At 40.9% G+C, this 26,400-nt stretch overlaps 2 protein-coding genes across 16 annotated transcripts; both read right to left on the bottom strand.

Moving 5' to 3' along the window:
* Nucleotides 1-72: 72 nt before the first annotated feature.
* On the bottom strand, nucleotides 73-3,157 carry med22 (mediator complex subunit 22). 5 transcript variants are annotated; one of them, XM_084550888.1, is made up of 5 exons: nucleotides 3,061-3,157; nucleotides 2,711-2,858; nucleotides 2,470-2,550; nucleotides 1,717-1,925; nucleotides 73-325 (listed from the first exon to the last, which is right to left on the bottom strand). In XM_084550888.1, exons 2-5 carry the CDS (start codon nucleotides 2,831-2,833, stop codon nucleotides 133-135), a joined length of 606 nt encoding a protein of 201 aa, XP_084407014.1. In that variant the 5' UTR covers nucleotides 2,834-2,858; nucleotides 3,061-3,157; the 3' UTR covers nucleotides 73-132. The 5 variants fall into 5 exon arrangements, with proteins under 5 accessions (XP_084407014.1, XP_084407016.1, XP_084407015.1 ...); XM_084550890.1 differs by having other exon boundaries at nucleotides 73-319; XM_084550889.1 differs by having other exon boundaries at nucleotides 3,068-3,137.
* A 410-nt stretch (nucleotides 3,158-3,567) lies between these two features.
* Nucleotides 3,568-25,712, bottom strand: LOC311493679 (AP2-associated protein kinase 1-like). Of its 11 annotated transcripts, none has more exons than XM_084552426.1 (20): nucleotides 24,807-25,712; nucleotides 20,941-21,059; nucleotides 20,388-20,496; nucleotides 19,461-19,603; nucleotides 19,193-19,314; nucleotides 19,015-19,096; nucleotides 18,768-18,900; nucleotides 18,538-18,641; nucleotides 18,119-18,198; nucleotides 17,872-18,035; nucleotides 16,705-16,892; nucleotides 15,604-15,831; nucleotides 14,872-15,059; nucleotides 14,405-14,598; nucleotides 14,239-14,307; nucleotides 13,878-13,967; nucleotides 11,967-12,068; nucleotides 10,945-11,103; nucleotides 10,505-10,594; nucleotides 3,568-6,183 (listed from the first exon to the last, which is right to left on the bottom strand). In XM_084552426.1, exons 1-20 carry the CDS (start codon nucleotides 24,964-24,966, stop codon nucleotides 5,348-5,350), a joined length of 3,360 nt encoding a protein of 1,119 aa, XP_084408552.1. In that variant the 5' UTR covers nucleotides 24,967-25,712; the 3' UTR covers nucleotides 3,568-5,347. The 11 variants fall into 11 exon arrangements, with proteins under 11 accessions (XP_084408552.1, XP_084408556.1, XP_084408557.1 ...); XM_084552427.1 differs by lacking the exon at nucleotides 3,568-6,183 and adding an exon at nucleotides 9,837-9,963; XM_084552430.1 differs by lacking the exon at nucleotides 10,505-10,594.
* Between the last annotated feature and the right edge of the window lie 688 nt (nucleotides 25,713-26,400).

Genomic DNA, 26,400 nt, shown 5'->3' with positions numbered 1-26,400 from the left:
CCATTCTAAAGTTTTTGTCCAGTCTCAAGTCCATAACATAATGCAGTGGAAGCCCTATTTCAAATGCTAGTTCACAATGTGTACTGGAAGCTAAATAGTCCAAAGTGAGACAACAAATGTCCAATGTCCTCGTCACGGTTTCTCCATGGAGGCGGTCCCGTGTCCGTTGAGGTGGTGCTGGGTGTTCGCTTCCTGTGACGGAGGTCCGTCCGTGTCCTCTCTGTCGCCCTGGTTAGAGCTGCGGCTGCTGTCTGGGGAGGTCCAACTGTCTCGGCGCCGGTAGGCCTCACATAGTGGCAGATCAGTGCTGTCCCACTGACTGTAGCTTTGCGGAGCAGAAACCAGTTGGAGGCAAAGAATCAGCGCAGCACAGAAAAGAGAGGAGCAGACGAGAGCAGCAGGTCAGAATAAGCACATTCATACACAGAGGAGCACATGGAAGCACACACACAATGGAAGCACGGAGGTTAAGACAGATGTATACTGATTTGTTTAGAGATGTGACTGATCAGCTGCTGATTTCAGTTCAGCAAAAAGAGTTTGATTAGTTGCTGATGGAGGAGAAAGCAGAGCGAGCGCAGCGAGGAAGGCAAGCCCACACCCAGCATGCTCCAAAACAGGACCAAGGGCGACTTCTTAATATTGTCTAAATAAAAAAACACCACAAACCACTACAACTTTTGGTCTCTGCTTTATTTCTCTATTATTTTGGGTCTACTGGAACATCTGGCACAAACTATTACACATGTATCACTGCACCACGTGTGACTGACGACTTCTAACATGGTCACAGCTCCTAAGGACGGAATTAGCAAAGTATGATCTAATTGCTTTTACAGAAAACATCGACTGGAGAAACTCTGCGGCCTTACGGTTGACCTCAAATAAATAACAGCAAACAGGCGTGTCTAACAGTAGAGTCCATCCTTAAAATCCAGCATATATGCCGTCATTAAACAACATTAAATATTACATATAAATAATATTAAATGAAAGAGTTTGTTTTGTAAATGTGTAATTTTTGTAAATGTGTTTTCTCTTTTCCGAAAACTCTGCATGTTGCAATATCCAGAAGCCCTTAACAAATTCATCCATGGATAAAATAGGTGTTTGAATAAACTTTATGATGTAAATGGACTTTGAGACTTCTTTATTTACATTTCACTAGACTATTAATCTCTCTCATGTACCTTATGATACTTGTTAAAATGTCTTTCAACTTCATTACATGCTGCAGATGAGACAGCTCAAAGTCTGAGCACCAATCAGAAATAAACCTGCTTTTGGATCAGAATAATAAAATTCATCCTTGTCACCAGAACAGTTTTCTGGCTTTCACTGGGTCAACAGCTGATTGCATTGACTGCCCATAGTTACACGTTGAACCGTCATAGTTTAATAGTTGGAACCACTGACAAAGCTGCTATTTAGTGGTATGCCCCTTTAAAGCTGAAGCCTTCTCATAGTCATTATCATTCGATAATGAAAAACAGACAAGGCACTTACTAATCAGTAACAATGTAAAGGCACATAGTGAGATGATGTCCACCACAATGATGCTCAGCAATGACTTGTGTTGATGAATGGTTCTGTTTGGACAACAGACGTTTAGACTAAAATCTTCCTTGGCATCAGAAGTAGATAGTATCGGGTGAGACAGTACATGGTGCTGGGCAGGGGGGCAACAAAAGGGTGGTGGGATGAGCCTACTTGTACCTGGAGGAGTAATATTCTTCTTCTAGCTCATACAGGTCGACGGAAATCTCATCACGGAGCGACGTGAGCTTCTTGTCACACTCCTCCTGGAGGGAGCGGAGCTGCTGGTTCTGGAGGCTGATGGCATCATTCACCGAGGGAAAGTCGTTCAGAATCAGGAACTGCTTCAGGTCAGACACCAGTTTCATGAGGGACTCGCCGGCACGTACCTGACACAGCAACACAGTGGAGGGGAAGCTGGTTAACCCAAAACCTATTTACTGAAGAGATGTTCAAAGATACACAAAGTGAATCCCAACCGGTTAAAACAATAACAAGGTTGTGATGTCTTTTACATTAGGGCTCACGCTGTCCTACTAGGACTGTCACGACTGAAACCTTTCTATTTCAGACATAATATTTTAAAGTTGTGCATGTGTAAAAAAGACTTGTATCGTGAGCATTGCTTTGCTCACAAACACAGAAAATTTAATGTGAAACTCAGCAATCAAAATGACCCTGAAGTTACAAATGCAAATTTAGACGTCCCAGCATCTAAATCTGATTTGTTTTGCTCAGATACTTTCCTGCGCTTGCAGAAACTGGAACTTCTCATGCAGATGTAGTTTGCACATTCACAGAGTTTGATTTGAAACTACAAACTGTCTGTATCACTTCTACATCTACATCACAACATCTTAGAAGCTCTGATCTGAGCCCATAGTGTGCTCTCTCATCTTCAATCATTAGAAAGAAACAGATGAGTATACTTACAATGTTGGCTGCTCTGACATGCATCTCATAATGGTCTTGCTCTGCCTGCGTTGGTCGGGAGACTTGTGTCTCATCCTCTATCTGGACAAAGTGGGAAAATATTACATATCATTGATGATCTTATTACAGAGTAACGTTGTTCTGGGAAACCCAAGTCCCATTTATGTGGATGTTACACGTGTAGCTTTAGCTTCAGTAATAAACAAATGGAAACAGAAAGAGTGGTAGATGTGAATGTTACCTTAGCTGTTTTGATAATTTCTGTAAAGTTGTCCATGATGGATTTGATGTCATCTTTGAGCCTCTTGTTGTAGTTCTGGAGCAGAGTCTCTTTGCTCTGAGGGAGAACTCTCTGAGAAGTCATGGTGCTCAAGAAAAGCTGGCGTTACCTGTTCATACAGAAAGTTCAGACAGAAATTCATTTAGATTAAGAGGTTTGAACGAGCGAGCGGCCAGCTAGCATGAAAAAGCGCGTGCTTTCGTAAAACAATCAGATGACAAAAACGAGCAGGTAACGTGTTTTTAATATGTCTCTGCCACGACACAAATAAATTTAAAGTAGTTTTAATCAATGGAAGGTTGACCACTCACTTCTCACCGCATAGTTTCTAAACAATCGTATTTTACATAAAAGGAGAAAAACCACTGCGTTCGTTCCGCCTTCCCTTCTTCTTCGTTAATTTTAATTGTTGTTCACTTCCGGTTTCTTCGTGCAATCCTGCCTCCTAGCGACGACAAACACTACACAACGTTTTGTGTGACATTATGTATATACTTTGGGTTTTTTAAGTTTCAGGAACATTTAAATGTTTTCATTATAGCAAGAATTTAATCAATAAACACTTAAATGTTAACACTTTCCGTGCTGAAAAATTCACATTCAAGTATTAGTAGCAGAGTTTACATAAAGTATCAACATTTCTCATGCATTTATCAAGTCTTGTGTTTATTATTGTAGATTACATTAATATATATGTAGCGCTTGGATGTTGGAGTTGGTCGATGTGAAGCAGATTTAAACTACAAGTTAAGTGTCTTCTGTGTAAAATCTACATTAAATCTTAAAAGTATTATAAGTAAATAAATTGCTTCGCTTATAGCAGAGTAACAGAATGTTTTGGTGAAGGTAAATAATTGCAGAAACTCAACAGATTTGATTTACATTCATTTAATAGTTTTTTTTTTTATTATTACTTACAACATAGTTTTCAAAGGCAGGCTATGCAGCATAACAAGTAGTTTTGAGTGCTTTCTTGTCCAACAGTGTCATCAAATGTTCCACCAAAGGTTTCTGGTCAGTTCAAATAGATTTTTTACTGCCGTGTTACAGACAAAAGACATTCACAGAAAACCCTCTACTCTGTGTCAGTGACTATGTGCAATCTTCATGTATACAAGCTGGGTGAGAAAAGTGAACTTTTTTTTTTTTTGTCTAAAAAAAAAAAAGAAATAAAGAAGATTGTACGCTCCAAAAAGAAACAATTTTACAATGAGACAGAGAAATACATAATTTAAACTTTGGGTTGAAACAGATTGGATCCCCTTTAACCAAAAAGTGTCCCATGATTTTACAAAGACCATAAAATATTTCCAAAAGGCATTAGAAATAAATCCATAAGGAATGTCATCAATCAGACACAATTCAAGATCTCACTTACAAGGTACTTCCATCACAATCCATGACTGGAACTGCGAAGCTTAAGTGCTGTAGATATTTGTGAGACTGCAGGAAAGCATTGTCGTTGATTTGCAGTTCAGTTTTTTTTTTTTTTAAATAAATGTCAGTGTCACATTTGGAATTCATAGAGGAGTCTACATTGCAGTGTGGAATGAAAACCTTGTACGCGTACAGCCAACAGGAAAAGTATTTGGTGCTGAATGCAAGTGCAATTAAACCCTGTAAATGCAGCAGTTTTGTTTTGGAGGGCACAAAAGGCAAAAGTGATAAATACAGTTTGATGTGGCAGGAGGGAAGTACTGGAAGAGTGTAAGGCTTCAGAGATGTCAACTTGTAAAGTAAGGCGGTACAAAGAAACGTGAATCTTCTACAGTTACATAACATAGGAGCTACTATAATGAATTTTCTATGCCTAACGTGTATATAACGCTCGTACAGTACATGGAACAAACGCCGAAGTTCAGTTTTCAAGAGACAACACAGTGACCACAAACATAATACACGCAACAAACATTTTGGACTGAGACAAAAATCTCATATCAACAAATGTTATTGTTGAAATGTGTATGAATAATTATCCAGCATTTGCTTCACAACAAACTGTTAAGCATCAAAACAAAAAGGCTCAAAAATGTCTGGGCATCACTGTAAGACGATTTACACAATTCTTGTTTGATGTAACAAATAAAGAAATTGTTTCGATCCTCTAGACAAGTTCCTTTTCTCTTTCAAGCTTCTGTGGAATTGCGATCTTGTGATTCAAGCTTAATTCATCCTGTTTGAGAACTAGTACAATAGAGGGATGAGGCGTAGCTTCATAAGCACAGACTTCTGACAATCTGTGAACTACGAAATCTAAATCAATGTGTTTCAACGCAGACACAAAAAAATAACTGAGGTAGGCAAGAAAACAATCAAATGCTTGACCACCACACTGTTTATGTAGATGTATGTCAGAAAGATTACAGACAACTAAAAAGATGTAACGTGGGGGGGGGGGGGGGATAAAAAGCGATGAGGAGTGTGGCAATGATGTCATTGTAAGGATGGCCTTGCACAATCAGAGCAGCCAGTTAAGAATGAGATCCATGCAGGCCTGCAGTCCAGCTGCAGCGCTGGTGACAGCATGCAGAATGCCTATAACAGTTTGCATAAATCAGTGGTGCTGATTCCCACAGCTCCGACCTCTTCAGTGTGCAATTAGGGCTTTTCTTGAGGGGCCTTGTGGTGAAAGGGTGCAGAGACAAAGGGGTCTACAGCATTCACTTCTGAGGTCCATGAGTGAAGAGGCCCAACAGGGACTGATGCCACAGCGGCTTGCCTGCTCACATTAGACACTATTCTGTGAGCTGCTACTGGCTGCTGAGGCACGGGTCCCTCAAAGTGTCGGGAATATTTGGCCAGAGCTTGAGGGCGGAATGGTTGTTGGGCAACTTGTCCCAACACTCCTTGATCGGCGGTTGCAGCATGAGATGCATGGGCGTATGAGGTCTTCGGTTGTGCTCCTGCGGCGTCCCTTCTTTTTCCGAAGGGAGCCTGAGAGAATACGTCGAACGGCTGCTGAGCTGCGAGGGCGGCACGTGGAAAGGGAGCATTGGCAAACACGTCACCTGAGTCTTCTTGCGCAATCCGGAAGGGGGCTTTAGAGAAGATGTCTGCAGCTACAGCTGTTCCCTCTGCTGCCTCGTGTACATGCTGGGAATGATTTTGAGGAAAGGCGCTCAGAGCAGGTTGATGGAAGGTAGTAGAAGGTTGAGTTGGTACTGAGCTGGAGTGCAGTGATGAGGGGAGAGCTAACTGATGTTCTTCTTCATCCTCAGAGTCCTGCAGCAAAGGTCTGGAACCGCTGCAGTCATGGGCTGCTACATCACTCTCGATGGCTTCCCCGTCCAGCTGCTCGTCCTTAGGGGCTTCTTTCTCCTGTTCTTCATCGCTAGAGTGCACACACTCCTCGTTTTTCTGAGAAATTTCTTCCAGAGGTTCAGTGTCTTGACCCTCCTGAAGCACAGAGTAGCCATTACTCTCCCCTTGCAGATCTGTGTAAGACAGCAGAGATAAGAGGACAACAAAACATCAGAGATGAACAAAAATATTGCAGTGCAAATATTATCACAAAAAATGACTTTACCATTTGAGGTCCATCTGCTCATTTATCTAACAGACCATCAACTCTTCGTCTCACACTTGACGTAGCGTATGAGCGATGGACCATCTCTAAAATCTGTATACCACTGATCTATGAGGAACGAGCACGAGACTACGACGATACAGACAAACTCTACTCTGCACACGTCACGTAAAGACAGACGAGACAACCAGCTCTACTATTACAACGTCAAACAACCTTGTTTCCACAAATTAGTTTGAGCACCGCTGCAGTATCCTGAACTCAACCTTCGAAAACAGCGTGTCGTGTTAAGGGTTAATTGTAGTTAGAGCTGATTGAGTTGGAGGGGGGGCTCAGAGGGAATCAGTACGTCTGTGGAAACAAGGAGACAGAGCCTACATGGCAAAAGTGAGAGTAGTTAAAACAGGTGTGGACAGATGAGCGGAGACAGATCAGTCTTACCTCAGCAGTGCGGACAGCAGCTGTTAACTGGCAGCTCTTGGGAAGATGTTAGTCACAGCCATTAAAGGAAAACACCAATTTTGGTTTTGTTTTACTTCTCCGGTGATTTTCCCTCATCGCTTGTGTATTTTTATCTCTCCACAGCCTATTTCACATAGTAAGCACTTTTCCACATGGTTTGAGTAAAAGTTAATCAAACTGAAAAATGAGCCTACAGATGATCTCCCTGTTCACAGCTGACTACCAAAACAATACACAGTGAGACTGCTCATTTGACAGAGGGAATAACAGCTATTAATTTCTCACAATACAGCTAATAAGACTCTAGGGAGCCTGTCTAAAGTACTGCCTAACCAGCATTGACCCAAACCCAAAGTTTCTATCCTCACAACAGTAGTTAACAAAAATGTGATTTTATAATTGCATCTACCAACATCCACAGGCATGGGAAAAGCCTTAATAGATACCATAAAGTTAAAGACTATCTGCAACCTAATTAGGTATCATGAGAAGAAAATAGATTTCTCTGCTATTTAATATAGTCAATAAAAGTCAAATAACCCAAAGAGAATCCATTTACATTCACATTAATGAGTTTATTGTCCCTTTACTGTACGAGTCTCCCTTAATTCATAAAAATAGACGCACAACCGATAACAATCCTGCTTTGATACATGAAACGCCTGCTGCCAATTCAAGTCCTACATTTTTTTTTGATATAACCCAGGTAATTGTTACATTTGCCATCATTTCAATCCAGCCATCACAGTAAGTACATTAGTTTCACAGAGCAACACAAGTAAAACTCTACAGCCAAGGCTCTACAGGATACAGCACTGTAGTGTGTAATAAGAATGAAGCGTTGTCGCAGGGTTGCATAGATTAGCCACAAAAATGCAAATGACTTAACTGAAACTTAGAAGAACAGAAAGAGAAGAAGCACAGTAGTATTTATAGTGGTATTTACCCATGCCAATTCTTAGTGTTGTTGAAGGGTAACTTTTAACATGTGATACAAGAGAACCACTGGGGCCTCAAACTTTACACTTATATACTGTACCAGTGATGGACTATCAGGGGAAATGTACACCTTTCAGTTTGTATGTACATATCTAAGGTGATATGAACATTAAAAGAGACTTACAGCTACTGTATATGATGGACATTCCTTGGCAAGAGAAAAGGCAAATTGAAAGGTAATACGTTTGAAATGTAACACAAAGTCGGTTACGATCGTGATTCGATGTTAACACCTTTCTCGTGACTTCATGAAATGAGAGAGAACAGCTAGTGGAGGTGAACGGTGCTGCAGAGATCTCAGGAAGTAAACTCCGTCATCAGCTCAGTTTAACTGTGTGTCAGATGAACTATATCATACAGGGTACAACTTATGAGTGTCAGTACTATGTAAACAATGGCAATGAAGTCCTATAAATACTCAGTCAGGTAAGTCATGAGCACTTTGTTTCATGTACTGATGATGACGACATCCAAAACAAAAGCACTAGCAGAATGAAAAGAAAGATGGACTCCAGACAGAGTAGAGGAACATTTCTGCACTCTTAAATACAGCTTCATACACAAATATGTTTTTATCTATATATCCTTATACATTTGTACATATTTCAGAATGGTACCGAGTTGACACATTCATTCTACAGCACTATCAATTATAGTCACGTTTATCCATGAGAGATGAAATGTCTTTAAATATTATACTAAAAATCAATTTATACCAGCGCTGAGAAGCAAAAATAAGAAAAAATATTCCAGCAACTTTATGTACATGTTGTCTTTCCTCTCCGAATGAAATTAATGTTGCAAGTTGGCCGAATAACTTCAAGTTAAGTGATAAGAATGGGCTGGCTAGTGTACATGGAGAGGGTGTCAGTGGGAGAGGGAGCTCATACCTAAAACTAAATAACTCAGTGAAATCTACACTGTGCCTCCCTCTCTGTAAGATGCTGCAAAAATTAGTTTTTTTGTTCCTGACCCTGAGACCAGATCAATACATGACAAACATAGTATGAGTATAAAATTTCCTTTTGCTTTGGCATTGCTACAGGTCCAGTGATTTCATTCTCTTATATTTCTGCTGTGCTTATCTTGACAACGGGTCAAAGATGTGAGGATGAGTTAATGCCCCTAAGCATAGAAAGATGTACTTACAAAATGAACCCACTTCATTAATAGTCTTAACAGGGGGGCTATACATAATGCTGACAATGGAAGCGTGTTGCTGTGACAATAGAGCCCACTGACTTCACCACTTTGAGGATTTCAAAACATTGTCCCGACTGACAGATTTACAGGTGCAGTTTTACACTAAATAACACCCTACTTAACATCTAGAGAAGGTTGATAATATACAATTATTTTAGTCAAATTAAAAACGGGGTTTACTGATTTTTGTTAGCACAAAATTTGAAGATATCCAACCTCCTAAAATAGGGCAGATTATGTGCGCTGCGATCATATCCAAAGAAAATGTTTGAATGAGGCAGCCTAATTCTCCACAACAGGAGTTCAGCAGCACAGCTCTCATCAATTCATTCAGTTGCATCTTTGTTTGGTCACTAGTTCAAAGCTTTCATGGGAAAGTGCATGAAATTATCCAGGAGGTCGACAGCAGTATCAGTCCTCACTCTTTACTCAGACCCCTGACACACATGACCGTGCCTGAAGGTGGCTTGTTTCAATACAGCTTCAACCCTGAACAAGCACACAAAGTGAACACAATGTAGCTGTGATCAAGCAGTTTCAACATGTGCACACAATGAGGGCAGATCACCATGGCCGTGCACTCAATGAGGGATATTGATGCAAATATGAGAAAAGCATGAGGAAGACCATGGTGTAGCCAGGACAGAAGCAGACGATATGGTCAGGCATTAATGAATGGATTTTACCAGCGTGGGGGATGTCAACGGCCAGCAGAGATATATGAAACCAGCTTATCAGGCAACTAGAGATGGAGTTGAGGCCAAGGAGGCACATAAAGAGAAAGGTTCCACTGAACCAATCTATGCTGGCTCCCCTCACTTTATAAGGTGCTACAGTAAGAGCCTCTGCCTGACCCTCTCTATCCCCCACCCTCCTCCCCCTCCCTTTGTTAGGATTGCACACTGCCCCTTCGACCTCTCCCACCCCCTCTAGAGGTCGATGAGCTGATCCACCAGCAGAAGGGATCGGGCCAAGTTGGGGATGCTGGACTCTGAACTGCCACTGTTGCTGCGCGAGTGACCACCTGAAACGTGCCAGAAAGAAAGAGAGACAGAGACAGAGATGGACATGGAGGAGCCGAGGGAGAATGTGAAAGACAAGCAAAAGAATAAGTCATATTAAAAAGGAGTTGTGTGGAGAAATTAGGAGCGAGGAGATGATGAGGGAAAATGATGGCAGAGCAGAGAGATGCATGAACAGGGGCAGAAAGAGAAACAAGCAGAGAGTGAGCTGGGATCATTTTTATACAGCTGCATCATTACGGGGGGAGTAAGGAAATGCCATTCTAACATGAGGAGACTTTCATGATAAACTAACAAGAGCCAAACACCTGCAAGATGCAGAGGCGCTGCCAGTATAACATTAGGAGAAAAAAAACTAATGTGAGAGCTTGATGGGATAAAAAGCCTTAATGTGACAAGCACACCCATACAAGACTTCTCACATCAGCGATCACAGGAAGGAGTTATTGTGACTGATCTAGGGGCGGAGCGATTCATCTTTGTGGCTCACAGTCTGGGCTTCAGCATGTGTGAGTGCTCATCTCGGAATTCTGTTACCCTTACCTTGGTTTGAGTTTTTGGAGATGAGCACGGGAATAGGGTCAAACTCGTCACCATTGCCCTTCTCCCCACACGACATGAGGAAAGCAGAGTCTGCGGTGAAGGAAGAGGAAGTGAAGTAACGATGGAAGGGAGGGGAGAAGATAATTCAGCCAAAGAAAAAAGACAAAAAGAAAGGAGGATGCGAGTAGATTTAAAATAGATGGAGCCAGGGCAGTAACAGTGTTTAAAAGCCATTCAATTCATGTAGCTTTGGCTCTTACACAAATGAGTCAAGGGTCTGTTGAGGATATCATTTAGTGTCTACTTCAATTTCCGTATAACATGTAAACATTTGTAATTTCCCTGCTTGAACAGGCCCTCCTCCTTTGGGGCTGATGTGTGATCTGTTATATGTCTGGCTCCCAGCACTCATAAGGCTAGCTGCAAAGGTGAGGTCTTACCAGAAGCAGGTGGCAGCTCCTCCAGACAGGACCCAGAGCCAGAGCCAGGAGGAGCGGAGGAGCAGGAGGAGGAAGGGAGAGCAGAAACAGACTGGTTTCCAGGAGAAGCATGAGATAACAGATCACAACCCAGCAGAGAGTCCTCCCCAGTGAGAGAGTCTGGGGAAGGAGGAAGCAAAGCCAGATAAGAGTGTTAGTCTAAGCAGTGGAGGAAAATGCATTTTGTTAGTAAGACAGTTCACTGATACGACAAAATCTGCATGTTGGCTACAGCTTACGTATATTGATCAACGCAGAAGGTGTAATAATGTGGGAGGATTTTTTGTTCAATACAGTTGCACTACATTAAAACAGCTGTTCCAGTCAGAGTTAAAAGTCAAAATAAAGGTAATCACGACTAGGCCCATAACCATAAATTCCACCACTGAACTTTTATTCAAACATGTTCTCGTATAAACATATTTGAATATAAAATCTATGAATGAATGAACCATTTCAAACTTTAAGTTTTTACCTGATGATTCATCACTAAATTTTTGCAGCATAGACCTAATTAGAAAAGATGTTGTCGACTATATTTTGCCATTAGTCAGCAAATATATTGTTGATATAAATGTGGTGATTGTAACCAGAAATGCAGCTGAATTTGTTTATCTTTAAAAGGTTACACCCAGCGAGACAATGACGTGATTGCGAATCTATGTCTGGAACGAAACGCTGCCATACTAGCCCTCAGCATCTGCTCTCGGGAGTCTTTGTTGAGCTCTTGTCTGAAAATCAACAGATAAGGACACAATGACAATTCCCAGGCACTGAACACCAACCAACAATCAGACAGCTCATGGTAATAGTCCAAATACCAACACTGCTGTCTCATTATTTAGAGGCTGGAAAGCCAGCTGAATTTTTATGTTGAGGTGCTTTCACATAGCATTTTATAAAGCATCTTATTGGGTCTCTCTTTAAAGATTTCTCCCACTTTTGATGATTAAATTCCCTACAGAATGGTCCAGGATGCTAACCTGGCATGCTGGCAGGGATGAGCTCTGGCTGGCCTGAATGTCGCTGGGCCTGAGGCATTTCCAGACCAGGAATCAGTGAATCCACGCACGCCTCTGCCTTTGCTACATAGAAAAGACAGCAAGTGGGGAAAAAAGTAACACATAGAAAATATTAGTATTGAAACTGAACATATACTGCTTTTGTAGGGCTAAAAAGGATGAAGATCTTTTTTGCTCCTCCCCCAGTAGGGTTTTCTGACTTTTCGACACAGTGAGAGGAAAAAGGGAGAAGGAAGACACATGCACAGCAGATGGGGAGTTTTTGGGGGCATGGCAGGGGACAAGAAGAGAGCTGGTACCATTGGTGGAGCTCTCTGCAGAAGCATTGAAGGGGTCAGCCAGGGTTAAGAGGTCAGGCAGCATCAGAGAAGTTTCAGGGGACTTCAATCCCTCGATTAGCTTCACTGTGAGCGACCAAGAGAAAGAAGATGGAGAGAAGTAATGGACACATGGCAACAGAGAGAAAAAAGCCAATGAGGGAGGATTTTGCATATAAAGAAAAAAAAAAAAGCAGGAATACTAAAGAGAGACAGATTTTGTTTTAGCAAAGATGCAGAGTGACAAAAATAAACAAGGATACTTATAGGTTAGTGATATTCAGAGTATAATAAACATTTAGTTGCTTATGTCTGCCATTTTAGGGACAGAATATGTTCAGCAGGCAAAAAAAAACATCACAAATTCACACGACTCAACAATCGAGTTGCTTTCAACATCAGTGAAACCACAATACGATTATAAATTCACTCCTTGAACTGTTAGTTTAGTTCTATCCACCACAGCCACATACATTTCAACGCCTACTAACAAATCATGTCACAGCAATCAGTGAGGCAGTCACTGTCTATAACCTTTTCCACTCATTTTTGGAGTTACATTTCATAAAATGATGCTCCTCCGTTATTATTGTTATTATTTTTAAACCACCCATTTAATTAAGTTGAAATGCACCCCATGCATGAAACAACCAACTATGGACTTTTTTGTGCAGCTCATACTTACAGGAAACTGCTATGAAGAAAATGGGGTTGAGGGTCTTAGACAAGGAATGTGTTGGCTCAGTAAATGGCACAGCAGATGTGACCTTTTGCCCCCTTCACTACAGGAAAGAGGCCAACACTGATGAACGGCTTTCCACAAATGCTTAATGTGAAAAAAGCTAATTCCCACCGTCAATAGCAAACATGTATACTATTAAATTAAATACAGTATGCTGTGATTTACTTAATGCAAACAGGGTTGCCGTCATCGTAAATGTCAGCAGATAGATTGTGTACATCCTTTTTGAGTGACCAAGTCAAAGACGCAGCTCAGTCTGTGTAGAAAGGATTAACCACACCCTTGTTCTGCGATAGCCTCAACAGTTTTATTTGCTGATTTCAGGCCTTAATTAGAAACTACACAAAGGAGGTTACACACCTATGAAACATTCACTTTCAAAAGGATAAACTGAGGAGAGCGTAAAATACTGGGTTGTCATTTTAACAAGCCAGAGGGCTTAGCTTTGTCTTGTTCTTAGTGGTTCTTACTAAGCAGGCTCCTCCAGCAGTACGGCAATCCAATTAACAAAGGAGAATTTGTCCTTCCCGTTACCAGGCAACAGCAAAAGCACAGATCTGCAAATGAGATGCGATCTAGCTACGGTGTCTATTCATGGACGCCGACAAGAAGCCACTGTGAGGCTGCTATGTCAACAAGCTAGGACTGTGTACAAATCCAAACCACAAAACTAGCACCTACAAATAAACAAACCTGTGGGTGATATCCAGGAAAGTACCACAGCAAATAAGTAAGTGACTCATATTTGTTCAGAAGGCCTGAGAGACTCAACAGTGCGTCTCGTTCTGTGTCGAGATGTGACAAGAAAATTACCTGATGTGTCAGAGAGTGAGAGGGTATTAAAGGGGTCCGGGACAGTCAACAATGCTGAACCTGCACTCGTGATGTCTGCAGATCTTTCGGCTTAATGTTTTTCAATGAATAAAAATGGAAGAAAACAAATGGAGGAATGTAAGAGCATGAACAGAAAGAAAGCAGGTAGGACTAGAGGACAGAGGACACATAAGCTAAGGAATAGCACCACATAAAAATGATATAACTCCACCTCTCTCAATATGAAAAAAAAAAAAAAGCCCAGAGGGAAATATCCACTTGAAAACTGATACAGTATCACTGTAAGAGAAGCCTCCTGGGCAGCACCAGACAGCACACTGAGAATTAATCAAAGCCTTACCTGGAAAAGAATTAAGCCCTGGAATGAGATTTTCACTGGAGCCTGAGACCTTCTCTCCTGCCGCAGCACCTGCACGCATACAAAAAAAAAAAAAGAGCAATTACTGAAATCACACATTTATTTAACAATACTGTGTGTGCACATGCAGTAAACAAGCTGGACGTACTCTCAGCCAGCTTTGCAAAGTCTTTGTTGAGCAGTTCCTCAGCTGTTAGCTTGGAAAAGTTATCATCTCCAAAGGGGTTCCAGCTGGGCTGAGAGTTGGATGAAGCAGGTACTGATGGGGCGTCAACTTCACCTGGATGATACACACTCTGTTGGGATGAGCAGGGGGAGCCAGAAGGAGTAGTGCTGGCTGATCTGCAACAAAAAGATGTGCAAACATAAACATGTGAAATTAGATAAAAGCTGTTAAGTCTGTGATTTACTAATATATTCAAATCGAAGGGAGTTATTTAAAGACTGAATTGGGGGATTCTTCTTAAGCTTGATTCTTTAGGATGTAAAAGAGCCGTTTATCCTCCCTCTGGGTGCCATCACATGAATAGACTGTCTATAGGCCTTCCAGCTTCACTCAGTGCCATGAAAGGACAGTTCATCCTCAGATCGCGGAAAGGAGTTAATTCTGCTTACTTAGACTTGTTCAGGCTGGCCTCAGCTGCGGCCGCCTGAAGCAGCTGGGTGGACTTGCTAACTGGAACCCCAAATACGGCACTGTGGGTGACATCGCTCAGGATGCGTCTGTGGCCGCTTTTAGGGGCCATCTTTGGTGATGAGGGGGGTGTCAAGGAGCCGACTTTGTGAATTCCTCTGCCAGCCGTCTGAAACAAAAGATGCGGAAGTGGAGATTAGGGAACATTAATGTTACAGGCTAAATGCACATTGTCTTTATTACCTATCTTTGAAGAAACAATCAATCAGTCCCCAAACATAAGACAAAGTAAGAACACAAGAACGAGATAATCAATTCAAAGAAGATAGATTACAGGCTCCCCCAGAACCACAGCACTATGAAATCACAAAAATCAGTTGATGGAAAAAGAAAGGAAGTAAAAAAGTAAAGAAGCTGACAGAAACTGATGCACCTCAAGGCTTGAGAGTTCACTGAAAATAGACACAGTAGAAGCTAGGAGAACAGAAATCAGTTGAATGATTTAAACACCATGTAAAAAATGCAATGACATTTTCAAGAAAGCATTTCTACGTGGCATTAACACATTTATTCTGAACCCATTCCTGGTTTTGGGTTATCCAAGAAGAAGAAGGAAGAGTAAAAATATTGGTGTGATTGATTAGACACGAGCTAATAGTCAGCCCCGACCCAAAGAGTAGCAGACAGCAGCAGGAGTAGGATGTTACCACAACCTCTGGGTCAGATGCAGGCCCAATGACTGCAGACTCAGGGATGGGTGTGAGATGCAGAGCTGCTGTTTCATGGGCTACATGTTGCTGCTGCTGCTGCTGCTGATGTTGCAGAATAACAACTGGAGGGACAGCTTTAGCTTTGGACTGCACCAGAGTAGTTGCTTGCAAAGGTGTTTGCTGTTGCTGCTGTTGGTGCTGTTGGTGGTGGAGTTTCTGTACCAGTTGATGCTACATAGGAATACCACAGAGCCAATCATGAGTAAGGCTCCATTTCAAACTCTCTCCCAGCTGAAATTAAAATGTGTCCTGCTTTATTGCTCTTGTGCAACAAGAGAATTATTCTCCAATAATTAATTTTTTTACCAGCATGAGCAGACAATACAGGGACCAGAGAAAGAAAGGGATTTGGCAACTGTACATAAATATAAAATAAATAGGCTTGTAGGATAAGGAGCACGCTAAAATGAATGAGTTTGCTCATCAGTGCAGAACAGAAGTTTTGACTTCACAGGACTCAACTGTAAAAACACATTTTAAACAAGAAACAGGGCGGTTCAGGCAAAAATATGTACCAGTATGATTCATGGACAACTGAATGGATAATTACACTGAAAACATTAAACAACAAGCTAGCATTGGCAAACAAATGAACCAGATAACAGCACATGTGTGTAGGTTTAGGACTATGGCTCAATAACAGATCAGTGTGTGTTGTATCACATTGTGTGTGTCACTGCATGCATAGTGGTAAATGCTAAATAGTAACTGGTGATGGCAGGTCTTGCATTTGAATAGCACTTTTCTACATAATGGTACTCAAAGCGCTTTACAGTCACTACACAAGCACACAAACATTGACACGCCAGGGAGCAACTGGGAGATCAGTGTCTTATTCAAGGACACTTTGGAATGTGGCATGTACTGGGGACTGAACCACTATCTGGTTTGTGGACAAGTTAGTCTACCTACTGAACTTTACTCTACCAGCCTCCCAAAGAATGCAAGAGTAGTTGAACAAACTGAACAATTCAACAGCAAACAAGATTCAACAGCACACAGAGATTAACAGTATTTCCCCTCTCATTATTGCAGGATTCCTACCTGCTGGTTACTCTGTGGGCTTAAGAAGGCTTGCTGCTGCTTCAAGAGGAGCTGCTGATGATGCTGAGGTGTAGCCTGTGGCTGCATGTTGGCTGTCTGTGCTGGCTGCGGTGCAGCTTGCGCAGCAGGAGCCTGTTGAGCAGGTTGGACAGCAGCTGCAGCTGAAGGTGGAACACTGATACCAGCACCTGAACCGAGAAAGATGTGAAGAATAAGAAGAATGTAGCATCCTATCCCTTTTCATCAACAATTGTACAGATTCGCATGCACACAGTTGTTTGTCATGTTGAATACCAGTGTAGTTTTTTGCATAATTGTAGATTTCCCTTAATGTCAAGAATTGCGTATCATTAACTAAAAGTTTATGAACAAAGTGAGATCATAATGTCCCCGATATATATGGATTCTGGTTATAAAACAGCTGCCCTTTAAAATATCACAGGAATCACTTCCTTGAGGAGAAGAGAGTTCCCATCACTGAAATGTTGTCTCGTTTAAGTGAAACCTCAAATTGAGTAATATATAAAAGCCTGTATTTTTGTATGATGTCACACACATATTTTAGCAGCAAAACAAGTTGCAAGAGTCTTCAGAAGCTACTGCTGGGTTAAACAGGACTAATGAAACACTTTTATAGTTCATTGACTCATAAGAGCCAATCATAGTTACTGACTCACAAAAGCCAACGAGCTCTTCTGAATCAATGGAAGCGCTTGCTGGCCCAATTACAGTATGGCTGCAATCAACCCACAATGGCCCATAACACTCTCTGTACAAGACCATACTTACACTCTCATTCATTCAAAAAGAATATCTGATGCACATAGCTGTCAAGTTCTTGAATAGAAGACAACCTCTAATTTTTTTTTAACTTAATTTCTAGGAAGATTTAGACCAACACAGAACGTTTAGTCAAAATTAGACAATCCTCTAAACAATGAGTCTGTTGGACATGTGACAGCATGCTTGTGTAATTAATGTGACATCATGCCACCGTCTATTCTGACTTTGACAACAGATCAATGGCCCTGTCAAAGGTCTCATAAAAAGACAATTAAAAGCCTTTTAAGACAGCGCTAACTCAATCACTGGAAGTACATGGCCCACAGATGTAGGTTTTTATCACCAGACGTCTTAAAAACGATATAGAGAGAAATCACGTTGTACCTATGGCCTGAGGTGTTCCAGCGGGCACATTAGGCCTCTTGCGAGGGGTGAGAGCTGGCTGGATGGGAAGAATGCCTGATATGGGCTGCGGCTGAGCCTGGCCAGCCTTGGGCCGTTGCCGGGGTGCAATTGAGGTTTCCATGGTAGGAATCGGGTCCGTGAGCCTGATGGGAGGACAAGAGAGAACTGAGTAATGATAAAGTTTCTTATTATAACAACAAACTGAAATGCCTTGCTTCCCACTCACCTGGCTTTGGTTTGACTCTTTTTGGCCACTGCTTCACTGGCTCTGATAGGCTCAGGAAGTTTTGCAGGAATGGGCGAAATCTACATCAGTAAGACAATTTATCAGAGACAATCAAACCAGATATCTTCAGTTTCTTACATTAGCGAGCAATCAAGAAGACGTCGTCAACTTTCATGAATGCATCATTCTTGCCCATTTTAATATTACTTAGAGCCTGACACGAAAGCTAGAAACAAAAGCTGCTCTCCAATAATGTCCTAGAATACATTTTCTCTGACAAATGAAATCATTGTACATGAGATACATAGCAAGTTCTGTTTGTGATAATAAAAAAAAGAATAAATTCACCTATTAACAGCTAATACTAACATATAATCTCCTCTGATATTCATTTAATTACTCTGGCCATGTCGACTTACATGTAGATTTGGGATTGAACACTCTCGTCGAGCCAGTTTAAAGGCAAAGTAGGATACTTGGTAGATGTCTGGCCTCATATCCGGGTCAGGTTCCAGCATGTATCCTGGGATGTTAACAAACACACATGACGCACAGACACATGAATATTCACATTCAAATCTAAGTGTACTCACAATGTGCTTGGAGTAAATGGGACAGCGAGTATAATTTCAGGAACAAGTATACTCACTAATGAGACAGTGCATTTCTTGGGAGTAGCGGGAATTGTCCGGGATTGTAAAACTGCCGTCACATATAGCCACTTGGCTTTCACCAAAAGGAAGCGTGAAGTAACACAGCTTATAGAGCAGACAACCCATCGCCTATACAAACAATAGAATCAATACACATTATATAGCTGTACCTTTGAATCCAGGATATCAATATTTACTAATGCACAATGAGTTTATCTGATCTGACTGTCATCTTAGTCTCACCCAAATGTCTGCCTTTGTTGTGATGACTTTCCCTCCATAGAGGTTGACCATCTCTGGAGCACGGTATGACAGAGTAGTGTATCTGGAGGTAAGAGCAGAATATTAGCATCTCAACTATAGTTAGTGGAAGTGTAGACAGTATTAGGTACTCAGGAAAAAATAAAAAATAAAAAATCACTTTTTGATTTCTTCCTCTACGATAGCCACCCCCTCTGTCTGAGGGTTTTGGAATATGTTGGTGGCACTGCCAAAGTCACAGAGAACGTAGTGTCCCCGGTCGTGTAGAAGAATATTTTCCACCTACGCCAGAAAGACTGGGTGAGTCTTGACAGAAGTAATAGTACAGTGTCACAATAAATAAACTTCCAAATATTACTGAAGCCATTAATAAGCTGACCTCATAGAGCAAGTGCTATGGGCATATTAGGAAATAAGATTTTGCTTGCCTTGAGATCTCGATGGACGATTGGAGTTTTGCACTGGTGGAGCCGAGCCACCGCCTCGCACGTATCACAAAAGATCTGTAAGACCTCTGCCTCAGTGAAGCCTGTCTGTAACCGCTGGTTCATCAGGTTTACTACCTGCCCACCTATACAGAACAATTTGATCAATTACAGGGTTGGCAAAAGGCTAGCTAACAACCAACCAACACTTCCCCTATCCAATGACTACTGCCAAACACACATTCCTACACACCCCTACTAATAATAATATAATAATATAATATAATAATTAAAAACTTAAAAATATTCCTTTAAGGTACATTTAGAACAGGTAATAAAATGTGACATTGCAATTAATCACTTGTTAAATAATCAACCATAACAAACCAATATTTTAATTAACTGAGAACCCTAATTTTTATTTAATCTTTAATTAATTTATAGTTATTGAATCTATGATGTATACAATAACACCCTATAAGAAGTTATAACAGGAGTTTTGTACAAGTTCTCAAATGATCTAAAATCTACATTTACAATAAAAACAAGAAAGAAGTCAGATTAACTGTTTCATAGTCAGTTTCACAAATGTGAGGACAATAAAGTAAATTTTCTTTCTGTATTACTATAAAACCACTTTATCAGTGGTGCTGCTTATAGCATTAAAAAGCTACTGAGTGTTTTAGAGGTTTACAAAAAAGAAATGTTCTTTCTACTTTTTCAACTCTACAGATGATTCAACAATTCCAAGTTAATATTTGAACTTTCTATAAATAACTCAGCGCAGTTCAGACTGAAACAGAAGTTCTATTGACAGCTATCAGACGAATATTTGCCTTCAGCCAGAACAGGATGTTGTGAGGAGCCCAGGGTAATGGAGCTTTGAAATCAGCAGAGACAGAAAAGCTTTGGGAGGGTGGACCTATTTACCTCGACAGAAGTCCATTAAGATTAGGACTTCCCACACATCACCAGCTCCAACAGCAGCTATGCTGGAGTCCAGGAAACCAACAATGTTTTTGTTACCCACTAGGTCCCTCTGTGTAAACAAACAGACAAAGTAAAATGAAGAACAGAACCAAATGTCTTAGGACTGTGAAACCACTGTTTAAGTAAATTACAAAATCATCTAGATTAGTAAGTATTGAGTCTATTTTTATCTGCCCACGGTCTGTACGTAATGATAATAACCATCCACTGATAGTAACGGCAGGGTGTGGCTGCAGGAACTGGTTAGTTTCAGTTACAGTCAAGGGATTCAGTCACGAAAATAAACAGTCCAGTGAGTATTAAATGTAACATTTCTAACAGAAAGCAATGAGTTAAAATGGCATCACTTCTGCTATCACCACTAATCCTGCGTCAAAAAGTATTTTGTTGATAACTTCAATTTGTACCTAATGTACTTAGGATTTCAAACATTCAGTGACCACAAAGTAAGAAAATAAGAAATGAAAGCAAGTATATGAATGTTGTTACTCACCATAATCTGTATCTCAAGTTTGCAGACCTGCAGATCATGTTCATTGTTGACATACATTCTTTTCAGTGCACAACGTAGGCCTTGATGAGTCCGCACCAAAAATACTATAGCAAAACCTCCTGAAAATAAAGCCAAAGAGAAAGGATTGGATTTTTAGCTATAACAGCAACATCATACATAATGCCATGACATAGAAGCGATTGGTGTTAGAAACTAATTAATTTGACTTATCACTACAAGACTGCTCCCATTTTCTCACCCTTTTATGCCTCAACAGCCACCACACTAACTAACAAATGAATTGACTAACTGGGACTACAGCTGATAGTCTTTTCTTAAAGTGTCTTGAAGCAAAATGTTTCTCAATGTGCTTTGATCCTGAAAGATCAGACAACTAATAATGGCAGCGAATGATGCAGATCCATATATTTTATGTTATTATACTAAATGAAAGGTAAGGAAAGGAGGGCTTAACGGGAATGCCGGATGGCCGACTGTCCCATTGGTAAGAAGAGCTTAAAACAGCACCATGTGAGTCAGCAGTTGTGCTGTGGGGTAAAAGACTAAATTGACACAAGACAGGGGAAGTGAGAGAATTCATCATCCCAACTTCGGTCACAGGGATGCTGACCCAAAGGGAAAAAAAAAAACACAAGAAATATGCACATCCAAAGAAACTTACGGAACCACCATCCATACAGATCAAATAATGTGGCCACAATGAAACAACCTTTTGACCTTTTTATATATATATTTTATATGTAGCAGCTTTCACTGTAAAGGTCTGTTTTTACTGCAGCTTTTCTGTTCACTGTCTGTGTCTCGCAGTTTGCGTTAATGCCATGCACCGGGCTGACTCATCAAGCTGGCATCAGTAAGCCAAGGCCAGTTCCATGTGGTGGCACTGGATGACGTTTGATAAGAACCGCCTGGGGCGACATTACTGCGTGCTGAGCTGTTAAAGAAAAGGACTAGAAGGCAACAGCATTAAGGATTGCCTAAAAAGTCCACCAAATACAAACAGTTCAGACTAATATGAAAAAAATGAAAGAGTCAGCCTTGTAAGGGGTGGGGTGGGTTTCACTGTTTCAGTTTCGCTGTTCTCATTATGAATTCAATAAATTCACAGTTAGCTGCAAAAATCTTGAAGCCACAATAAAGCAACTGGACAAAAATAAAACATAAATTGGCTGAGTAATTAGTGTTGTTACGACAAACAGAACCATCTGAGGCCTGAATCAGAATTCAGAGCAGAGGTGAGCCTCGTGTGTGTGTGTGTGTGGTCCCTCAGACTAAAGACAGCTGAGCCACTGCTGTCTTGAACAGTCTAATCTGAGACGCCTGTAAGAAAATACAAGGATTAGCGGCACTTCTTAAGCAACGTTTAGCAGTGGTCGACGTTCTCAGTGACGGTGTGACCAAATAACTCTAAGCACTGCTACAAATAGCCACTGCCCCTTGACGTGACTGACTGTCAGGATTATACCACTCTAACTTGTGCATACATACACAAGTAAACGCACAAAAAAACGACACCTTCAGCCGTTCCCATGAAAGGAGCAGTGATCATCATGTTTAGTCACAGTTTGTCTTCAGCGCAATGGAACTTACATAAGGACTACCACCGAGGCTTTAGATTAACGCACAACACGTGTTCTCACAACTACTATGGTGTTTTCAAAAACACACGACATGGCGCTGCGAAGGAAGCAAAAGAAATGCGAGCTGCTCAAGATAAAATTAGCATAGTCTTAGTTAAGAAAGTTATTTTTTCACAAAGCAAACTGGATGCTTTTGGTTTTCAAAGCGGAGAATGACTCACACCAATGTAACAGCAGGAACTGGGGATACTAATGTTACCACCAGTAACTCTATATCGACACCGCAGGACAGATACTGTTGATAGTAAAGACAGGAAAGCTGCGTCTCTGTAAATCCCGGGACGCGTGATTAAGAGCAAATCACAGATATATGTTGTAGACCTAAATGTCTTACATAAAAGTAACAAAACATATTTCTCGGCCTTTAGCTACACAAAATGAGTATGCTATATGCCTCTGATTGCTTTTATTGGTACTGTAAAAAGTGTGTTTACTGCATCTAAGGGCAACAGATTTAAACTAGGACAACATATTTTTCAAAAAACAGGTAACAAAACTAATGGCCCAGACTTTAACAAACCACAATCATCAGCATAAACTTACATAAAGGGAACTGACAACGCAAGCAGTTTGTCTACAGCAACAAAATCTGATCTGTAAGAAATATTTTCAACAAGTATTTGGAGAAAAATGGATCATCATGGAGAAATGATCGTTTTTATCAACTTGAATGGTGCTTCTTTCATGTTAAAGTTTGCATCAATTCCAAACTTTTTCCAAAACTGAAACTACAATATGTTCACAGAAGAAAACAAATTTCTCACCAAGTTTCCACTGATACCTCAGCGCAAAGTAGGACTGAAGTTAGAGGTGTAACTCATTCATAAAGCCAGAGCAAACAGATGGTGGCCATCTATAGTAGTGATAAATTAATCAGCCTTTTTTCATCTATTATTTAGTAACAGGCCCTCTAAGCTAACACAGCATGGCAGACTGTCATTGCAAAGACAAATGGGAAACCCTTTCTCAAAGCCTATTTGAGAGTGTTCTGGTAGAGACTACATTAAAAGTTATAATCAGTTTCCTACAACTCAGTGATTTTGACTAACACAGCTAACAGACATGCAAAATTGTTCTAATGTAGAAAGTTGTGGGCCCCTGGTGTGCCAAAGCGGGTAGTGTGTCCCTGTAACACATTATCTATCGAAATGAATGCCTTTATTGCACTGCAGGTGTCACTGAACTTTCTCCCTTGCCCTCTCGCCTGAATGTGTACTGAAAAACCAAAGCAATCATGTATTTTCTGTCATAAAGCAAACATGTTTCCATGATACAGTAAGTTGACGATACTATAGTGTACCGTGAAGTCAACACTTTTTCATAAACCATGCTTGGACGCTGGCTAAACATGCAATTCAACCTTCTGTAACAAATTAGTTCATTCAAATACCAAGTACACATTTTCTGTCAGGGATATGTACATTTGCATGTTATGCGTCAAAATCAATATCCTATTTACTAAAATCGGTAAGATGTGTGTCACTGGTCCCACTGGCATTAAGAGTGGATTGATGGGACACACATCCTGCCAGGGATACCTACTATGGCACAACACCCCATGAAGTTTGGTATCAAAGACCGACCTAGTCAAGAGGTACAAGTAGATGCACAACTTAATAACGATCCCTCCAACCTCATCTGTTCATCCAAACTTTTGAAATCTATGTTTGAAATTTGTCACTCCCTCTGCAAACATCAAGAGAGATGACTCAGCTTGGCGTTGCTCTTTTATAATACAGTAGAAAATCCAGTATACCATGTTCCTCCCAGCATTCAAGGTGAACAATCCAATAACGCCTAGCAAAGGCAATCTTAACATGCGACAAAACTGTACAGCAAATCCTCTACCCAGTTTGAATTTTGAACTTAATCCTCCTTTTCTCACTGCAATGACCATTACCATGAAATAGCAAGTTCAGGCCACAAGAGAAAGGCTACCTGACCAATAATTATGCCTGGACTGGTCAGAGCTGATACTGTAACTATTCTAACCTTGTGCATAGCAATAACATCATAAAGTTGATTCCATGTCATCATGCTGGTAATATAATTTTAGCTGGGCCAAAAGCAAAACAAAGACAGGCCCCACTCATTTAACTAATGCTCCATGACTGCCCACCTAACAACAGTTCAGGTTGTGGTTCGTGTTAAAGTGTTTGTGTGACATGGTATGTAATCCACACAAGGGAAAGCATCGTAGTTCACCTTCGGCAACAATTTCCTCGACGGTCACTTGATATCGTCCAATGCTGAAGACCCGTCCGATGAAGCTGCCGCCGCCACCGGAACCAGCGCTTCCTCCACCGGCTCCGGAACCAGGCCCAGAGCCCGCATAGTCCCGGCGAGAATCGAAAAATTTCTTCATTTCTCCAGATGTTATCCAAAGCACGAACAAGTCCTTAACGTATCAGTGTCGTAACAACGAGTATGGGTGGATTTGTCAGTCCCGTTTAGCTGAGGCGCAGGTGTTAACGATGCAGTAGTTTTTCTGTAATTGAATGAATGCAGCTAGCTAGCTTCAAGCTAAAAGCTAGCTAAACTAGCTGAACCTGAAAATATTCCTGCTGCCCGACACTCCACGGCTAACTCATGCTTTCAACAGCAGGCGGAGTCAAATACTGTTGACAAGTCGCCGGTTTCCACTCTAAACTAAGACCAGCATTGGCTGGAAAAAATAGCCAGGCTATTAGTCCGAAAAACACTTGTTAGCAGTTAGCTCACCTAGCTAGCTACGCAGCTAGGTGACAGCTGTCAGTCGATAGACTGGCCAGGTAAGTGCTTGGTGTCCAGTGTAGCTTATTACACATCTCCACCAATATCTTCCCCCCCGAAATGTTACTTAGTCCGCCGGCTGCTCTCCTCGTCTGTGTCGCGGTGAAAATGGCAGACCTCCAGTGTTTTGTGCGTCCAGCAGGCTATACGAAGGTTGGTCAAATAGGTGAACTTAAAGCCAGAGCTAACGTAGCTACAGACACAGTAGATGCTAGTGTACTGAGAGAAAGAGTCCTCTCCAGCTCCTCTCTGTGGACTCCGTCCTGCTCCACTGTTCTTGATGTGATTGGTCAAATGAGCGATGACTTCCTGTTAGTTTACCTTAATCCCCGTTCTGTGCTCACCACTACAAATACCAAAATAACCAGACAGGCTCACTCTCAACCATAATCAGTGTTACTTTGGGTGGTATAATATTAGCACATTTTAGCTATGCAATAATTTTTTTTTATTATTATTTTTTTTTAACTTGACTGTTAATTAACTATATTAGTGCAAACACCTGCAATGATCTGCAGCCACTGAAGCATAAATATTTTTGTCTAGATAATTATTCCATGCTTTATTAATTTATACACTTTATATCTCATTTAACATCTGTAACTATAAATTTAAGAACAATTGTTCACCTAATCTGGTCGGGAGTTGTTGCCATTTCACTGAATTTCCTGTACATTAAGCTTGTGACAGACAACAACCTTAAGACTTGATTTCATATGTTGTATCTCTTGATGTCAAATGGTAATACGAAAAATCTCTGCAGCTATCCCATGTAAAGTTTTAATATAATGCCATAGGTATCAGGAGTTAAGCAAGTGACAAACCCACTAATGGAAATCCTGCTGTTCCTCATTGTATGCTGTGGGAAGTGATAGTGACAGTGAGTAGAGATGCCACATTCTTATATTTTTTGTTACTACAGCATCAGATTTAAATATAAGTGGAAGAGTTTATGACCAATAAAATGAAATGACACATAGCTGTCTATTCTTCTTTCTGTTTTTTACCTGCTGTAAAATCCATATGA

The sequence above is a fragment of the Chelon labrosus genome (assembly GCF_963514085.1).
Source record: "Chelon labrosus genome assembly, chromosome: 9".
Lineage (NCBI taxonomy): Eukaryota > Metazoa > Chordata > Actinopteri > Mugiliformes > Mugilidae > Chelon > Chelon labrosus.
This window is presented reverse-complemented; position numbering and strand designations above follow the sequence as displayed.